The sequence below is a fragment of the Ovis aries genome, chromosome X, assembly GCF_016772045.2.
Source record: "Ovis aries strain OAR_USU_Benz2616 breed Rambouillet chromosome X, ARS-UI_Ramb_v3.0, whole genome shotgun sequence".
NCBI classification, from domain to species: domain Eukaryota; kingdom Metazoa; phylum Chordata; class Mammalia; order Artiodactyla; family Bovidae; genus Ovis; species Ovis aries.
Genome location: NC_056080.1, coordinates 63,650,772 through 63,657,309, shown reverse-complemented (window position 1 = coordinate 63,657,309; position 6,538 = coordinate 63,650,772). Strand labels below are relative to the sequence as shown.

Genomic DNA, 6,538 nt, shown 5'->3' with positions numbered 1-6,538 from the left:
GTGTGTGTGTGTGTGTGTGTGTGTGGGTGTGTGTGTGTGTGTGGGTGTGTGTGTGTGTGTGTGTGTGTGTGTGTGGTGTGTGTGGTGTGTGGTGTGTGTGTGTGTGTGTGTTTGTGGTGTGTGTGGTGTGTAGCGAAGAGGATTGGGGGTGGGATTCCATGACGTTAGCGGCTCCGCCTCCCGGTGTATATAAGGGGCGCTTGGCGCGCAACGACCCCAAGCAGCAGCTTTGAAGCCTGAGCTACCGAACTCAGCAGCCCCAACCCAACTCGGCTGAACTCAGCCTCGCGGAATCCTAACCGAGATTTTCCGCGCCCTGGGCTTGCAACAGCTCCCGGGTAAGCCTTGAAGGCCGACACGTGTGTCGGAGGGGACGAGCCAGGGTCTGGGCATACCTAGGATTCTCTGGCAACCATGGCATGCAGTTGCATCAACGCGGCCGTGACCTGTTGCAGGCGAGACCCCAGTCCTGGGAGCCAAGGCTCCCATTTGCATCTCAGCCCCAGACCTTTTCTAGATGGGAGCAAAAGAAACTGGGAGCTGAGTCGGGGGGCAAAGGCGGAACACCTCCTCTCAGGTGCTAGCAATTTCGGGCTGCTCAGGGGCCGCTCTCGCGGGGGGTGGGTATCTTCTAATCCTCAGATGTCGAAGCCCCGCCTCACTGTTGGTGCTTGCTGGTCAGCCTTGCGGGGCGGGAGGAAGTGGGGGAGCTTTTGCCTACTCCCCTGGGCGACGGCAGTGCCTGTGAGGGCTTGGAGATGAGGGATGGAACTGAGTCGGTGCTCACTTTTGATCTGTGGCCGAGATTGGTCTCCCGTCGCTCTGGGCGATCTAGGAACCATACTTATTTGAAGCCCTGGGGGTGAGCCCCGGAAAGGAATGTGGATATTGGGTGCTAGAAGGAGGTTCTCCCCAGAGTTGCTGGCCCCTCCTGGGTTGAGTTCTGTTTAATTCCCAAAGAGCCACAGGCCAGGGGACGGAGGCAAATGAGCTTCCCTGGCTCCTGGGTTGGGGTCTGGGATAAGCTCAATAGTTTCCCCGCCAAAGAAAGAAGAGACTGATATTGATTGAGCACCTACAAGGTGCCAGACCACTGAAGGATGGGAAATTTCACGTGCGTTTTCTGAAATTGTCCTTCCACAAGCCTGTGAGGTATTGTTATTCCTACTTGCAAATGAAGAAACTGAGGTTAGAGGAAGAGTGACTTGCCTTTGTCCCCTCAACATCCTCCTCCCCTCCCCCCCCCCAATTCTTTTACTTGGTGGCGTGGGTATTGTAATTCACTCTTAGAGCTTAGGGATAATGAGCCCTATTGAAGGTCTTTTGTCTTGTTTTTCACCAGATCCTTCCTAGCATCCTCTTCAATTCCAGCTAGAATGCTGTGGCAGGCGCTTTGCAGATTTGGTCAAAAGCTGGTACGCAGACGTACGCTGGAGCCAGGCATGGCTGAGACTCGCCTTGCCAGATGCCTGAGCACTCTGGATTTAGTGGCCCTAGGTGTGGGCAGCACTTTGGGTGCAGGCGTGTATGTCTTGGCTGGTGAGGTGGCCAAAGATAAAGCAGGACCATCCATTGTGATCTGCTTTTTGGTGGCCGCCCTATCTTCTATGTTGGCTGGGCTGTGCTATGCTGAGTTTGGTGCTCGGGTTCCCCGTTCTGGTTCTGCATATCTCTACAGCTATGTCACTGTGGGTGAACTCTGGGCCTTCACCACTGGCTGGAACCTCATCCTCTCCTATGTCATCGGTGAGATGGTGGGGCAGGGGGGCACTTACGCAGCCAGTGAAGGGGCTTGGAGTCAGGAAATCTGGGTGGAATGGTGAAGCAAGATATTCATTATTCACAGGCATTAAATATTCATAAATGCGTGTATTTGTTGGGGGGCTGGGTGGGTTGAAGGTGTGGAGAAATTGTTCGTTCTATTTACCTCTGTCCTGGCTTCCTTAATTGGCTGGTTTTGGTTCTTAAAAGGTAAGAATAGGTGAAAATAGCAGGGTTCTTATGACACTGGTGTGGGAGAGGGAGGAAAGGAGATGAGAGAGGAAACTTGACCCCGTATTTCTCCCTCTGCTCCATTAGGTACAGCCAGTGTGGCCCGGGCCTGGAGCTCAGCTTTTGACAACCTGATTGGGAACCACATCTCTCAGACCCTGCAGGGGAGCATCTCGCTGCACGTTCCCCGTGTCCTCGCAGAATATCCAGATTTTTTTGCTATGGGCCTTGTGTTGTTGCTCACTGGTGAGGCAAGGGACAGCGACAGTGACCAGGGTGGGGCTAGTGGGGACTAGGCTTGGGAACTTGTGGAGGTGGTAGCTGTGAGAAAGAAGAGAAGCTGGGGAGGAAAGGTCTGCATCTAGAGGCAGGGAAACAGAGCTGGGACTGAGGCCTTTCTTAAAGTCCTGAATGCCTCTTTCCCACAGGATTGCTGGCTCTGGGGGCTAGTGAGTCAGCCCTAGTTACCAAGGTGTTCACGGTGGTGAATCTTTTAGTTCTTGGTTTTGTCATCATCTCTGGCTTCGTTAAGGGAGATCTGCACAATTGGAAGCTCACAGAAGAGGACTACAAACTGGCCGTGGCCGGACTCAATGACACCTCTAGGTTAGGAGAGGAGACACAGAGCTGGGAGCATGGTGGAGAGCAGGGGATCTGCACTGAGGGCCTCTGGTGGGGGTGGGGGGGGGGGGGGGGGGGGGGGTGGGTACCTAGGCCTTGAAGACCCAGCTGAGTAGCTGGGCTTCAGAGAAAAAGAACAGTTGGCTGAACATGCCCTTACCTTTTCTGTCTCTTCTTTCACTTTAGCTTGGGCCCTCTGGGCTCTGGAGGGTTTGTGCCTTTTGGCTTCGAGGGGATTCTCCGTGGAGCAGCGACCTGTTTCTACGCATTCGTTGGTTTTGACTGTATTGCTACCACTGGTAATAGTCATTCCATTCCACTGGGGCCTGTGCACCTTGTTGCGCTCAGGTGGTGTTGCGGGTTGGGGGAAGGGTAGAGAACCAAGCCTGCTTCTCTGATTCAGACCTTGTGCCCCTTCCTGCAGGGGAAGAGGCCCAGAATCCTCAGCGTTCCATCCCCACAGGCATTGTGATTTCACTGTTCGTCTGTTTTTTGGCCTATTTTGGGATCTCTTCGGCGCTCACGCTCATGATGCCTTACTACCAGCTTCAACCCAAGAGTCCCTTGCCTGAGGCCTTTCTGTATACTGGGTGGGCCCCAGCCCGCTATGTTGTAGCCATTGGATCCCTCTGTGCTCTTTCTACCAGGTCAGTGTCAAATGTTTGTTCTCCTCTGCTACCAGAGTCTCAGGTGATAGTGTTCCATACCAGAGACTACCCCTAAAAAGGCCCTTGCATGCCTGCCTGCATGCGAATTTGCTTCAGTCGTGTCCGACTCTCAGTGACCCAGGCTCCTTTGTCCATGAGATGTCCCAGGCAAGAATGCTGGAGTGGGTTGCCATGCCCTCCTGTAGGGTATCTTCCCAACCCAGGGATCGAACTCGCGTCTCCTACATTGGCAGGTGGGTTCTTTACCACTAGCACCACCTGGGAAGCCCTAAAAGGCTCTTTAAAAGCCCTTAAAAAGCCTGTGAGCAGAAAGTGGAGGCTCCTTAAGCTCACATTTTAGAGGAAAGAGATACCCAGTCAACACCACTCTGGGCATTCTTCTCTCCAGCCTCTTGGGCTCTATGTTCCCCATGCCTCGAGTGATCTATGCGATGGCAGAGGATGGCCTCCTGTTTCGTGGCCTTGCCCGGATCCACACCAGCACACACACTCCCATCGTGGCCACTGTGGTCTCTGGCATTATTGCAGGTGAAAACTCTTTGCCATTCCCCTTGTTATTTCACCAACTCCCTTCACTTTGCTTTTGCCTTCGCTCATGTTTTCTGCCCATCAATTTCAGCATTCATGGCATTCCTCTTTGAACTCACTGATCTGGTGGACCTCATGTCAATTGGAACCCTGCTTGCTTATTCCCTGGTGGCTATTTGTGTTCTCATCCTCAGGTGAGGCTCCTTTCCTCTGCATACTGTCGTCTGGGTTTTAATTCTTAGATGAGGAGTGATGGGGATCTGCTTCTCTTCCCCCTCTCTGCCTTCATCCTGACTCTCCTCGAGGAGTATGGCTATCCCTCCCTGCCAAAAAACGCGACTACCCTTAGTGGTGATGACGAAGGTTAACCTGCCTGGGAGAAGATGGTTAAGGGTTGTTCTTAATACTCCCATCTTCCTCTTGCCTCAGGTATCAGCCTGACCGGGAGATGAGGAATGAGGAAGATGAAGTGGAGTTGCAGGAGGAGAAGATCCCTGAAACAGAGAAACTGACCCTGCAGGGACTATTTTGTCCACTCAACTCCATCCCTACTCCAGTCTCTGGCCAAGTTGTCTATGTTTGTTCCTCACTGCTTGGTGAGCATTGGAATTTTTCTCTTGAGTCAGCATGATGTGAACTGGAGAGAGGGTGGCTCTCCTTGGAATGGGGTGCCTGATGTTTTAACACGTTGCTCTCAAGAACTGGTTTTGATGCGTTTCAACTTGACTCTTGAAGCTCTGCTGCTGAGTGTCCTTTGCCTAGTACTGGCCCAGTGGTCCATTCCACTGCTTTCTGGAGACCCAGTGTGGATTGCAGTGGTTGTGCTGCTCCTGATACTCATTACTGGGATCACTGGAGTCATCTGGAGACAGCCACAGAGCTCCGCTGAACTTCACTTTAAGGTAAATGACCTTTTTCTTTCCCCACAACTAACCCATGTTGGAAGAATAGGTTCTAGATACCTCACACTCTCACATATTCTTTAACTGGACAACAAGGGAAAGATATAGGAGATACCTAGGCCAAAACATCTTATCTGATCCTTATTTCTTTCCTGTTCCATTTCCCCAGACTCTGCATATTCTTGAGTCCCATTTGAGGTGTACTACATGAGCAGGCACTGAAACACATAGCATGAGTAGGAGTCAGACTCTCCCTTTCCTGGCTGAAAAAGGTTAGGAATCTCTTCTATCTTACCTTGTGGTCTGTACAAAGAAGATTTTGCTTTGTTCCCAGGTACCTGCTTTGCCTTTTCTTCCACTAATGAGCATCTTTGTGAATATTTACCTTATGATGCAGATGACAGCTGGCACCTGGGCCCGATTTGGGGTCTGGATGCTGATTGGTAGGTATTCTTGGGAAGAGTAGGCCTCTTGGGTCCTCTCCCACCTCCTTTCTGTCTTGGTCTCAAGTAGGAGTCCTATTAAGCCTTTGCAGACCACTATTTCTCTACCTCATAGCTACCTTTTCCCACTAGGATTTGCTATCTACTTCGGCTATGGGATGCGGCACAGCCTGGAAGAGGTTAAGAGTGACCAACCCTCACTCAAGTCTAGGGCCAGAACTGTAGATTTGGACCTCAGCAGTGCCTGTGTGCATTCGATTTGACATCATCACACCTGAATGCTGTCTGGTCTCCCTGCACAATAATGGAGTGTACTCCTGACCACACTGAGCTAGGCTTCCCATGGGATATCGGTGGGGGAACACAGATAGAGCTCTGTATTTATTGTGGAGTCGAGGATGTGTCTTTGCTGTTTCTCATCTTTTTTTTTTTTTCATTCGTTTACTTTTTAATTGTATCTGTAGTTGCTTAACCAGCTTTTAAAAAATTATTATTAAAAGAAACTAGAAAAAGAATCTATGTTTTGTTCTTTGTTTGTTAGAGGTGATATGGAGCCTGACTTTCAGTGTGGAGAACTTCAGACAAGTGTCTTTTGTTTGCTCTGTCAGCACAAAAGTATCCTCTGTGCCTGTGTGTGCTTCTTATTGGCTTGGGGTTTGAGTAGGATGGTGTAAGTAGCATCAAGTCTAATCACACTTCAGGGAACAAACTTGAGATATACTTTCCCCTTGCTACACTAAAGGTTAGTTTGTAAATAAATAGGCAACAACACTCATCTCTGGGATTTGGGGGTGGACTCTGATTTCAACACTGGCATTGGTCAAGACCAACACTGAGACCATTGTCTTCTGTTCCACTCCTTCTAGTTGGACCAGTCCCAGACTCCTGTGACTGCCTGGACAACAGAAATTTTGGCTGGGGTGTTTGGTACTTCTGGGAAGAAGAGGGGACAGCAGGAGAGAGTGGGTAAAGGACTGTATATGTTATAGATACTTGTTGTAAGGGAACAGGTTAGAGCTGCTCAGACCAAGAACTATTCATTCATCCATTTACTCAACAAGCATATGAGGAGCTGCTATAAAATGCTAGGCCCTGTGCTGGGTGCTGAGGATACCAACGTGAATAAGACATAGTCTTTGCTCTCAAGCAACTCATCATTTAGTGGTGGAGACAAGCAGGTCAGCAGGAAATTGTGTGATTTGTCCCAGGGTAGAGGTAAGTGCTGAATGCTGCAGAAGCTGGAAAAGGATGTGTTTGACCTGAGTGTGCCTCATGGGGATTAACTCGGGGCCTCTGCAAGGAAAGCTCAGAGTCCTAACCACTGGACTGCCAGGGAATTCCCTTGAGTAGATGTTTATGAAGTGGACTGAGGGGAGGGCTTGTC

The 6,538-nt window shown here is 50.5% G+C and overlaps 1 protein-coding gene across 2 annotated transcripts; it reads left to right on the top strand.

Annotated features, from left to right (window-relative positions):
* The first annotated feature begins 218 nt into the window (after positions 1-218).
* SLC7A3 (solute carrier family 7 member 3) lies at positions 219-5,666 on the top strand. 2 transcript variants are annotated; one of them, XM_027962877.3, is made up of 12 exons: positions 219-338; positions 1,343-1,746; positions 2,080-2,238; positions 2,421-2,598; positions 2,800-2,912; positions 3,038-3,260; positions 3,670-3,809; positions 3,901-4,003; positions 4,239-4,405; positions 4,545-4,711; positions 5,046-5,154; positions 5,287-5,666. In XM_027962877.3, exons 2-12 carry the CDS (start codon positions 1,377-1,379, stop codon positions 5,415-5,417), a joined length of 1,860 nt encoding a protein of 619 aa, XP_027818678.1. In that variant the 5' UTR covers positions 219-338; positions 1,343-1,376; the 3' UTR covers positions 5,418-5,666. The 2 variants fall into 2 exon arrangements, with proteins under 2 accessions (XP_027818678.1, XP_060263998.1); XM_060408015.1 differs by having other exon boundaries at positions 219-1,746.
* Positions 5,667-6,538: the final 872 nt, after the last annotated feature.

What these genes read in the sequence shown, in the direction of transcription:
- SLC7A3 (XM_027962877.3), top strand. Translation starts at nt 1,377, where the DNA reads ATGCTGTGGCAGGCGCTTTGCAGATTTGGTCAAAAGCTGGTACGCAGA. An exon ending in CTCTGTGCTCTTTCTACCAG is followed by an intron (nt 3,261 to 3,669) that starts GTCAGTGTCAAA and finishes TCTTCTCTCCAG; the next exon opens with CCTCTTGGGCTCTATGTTCC. An exon ending in CCGCTGAACTTCACTTTAAG is followed by an intron (nt 4,712 to 5,045) that starts GTAAATGACCTT and finishes CTTTGTTCCCAG; the next exon opens with GTACCTGCTTTGCCTTTTCT.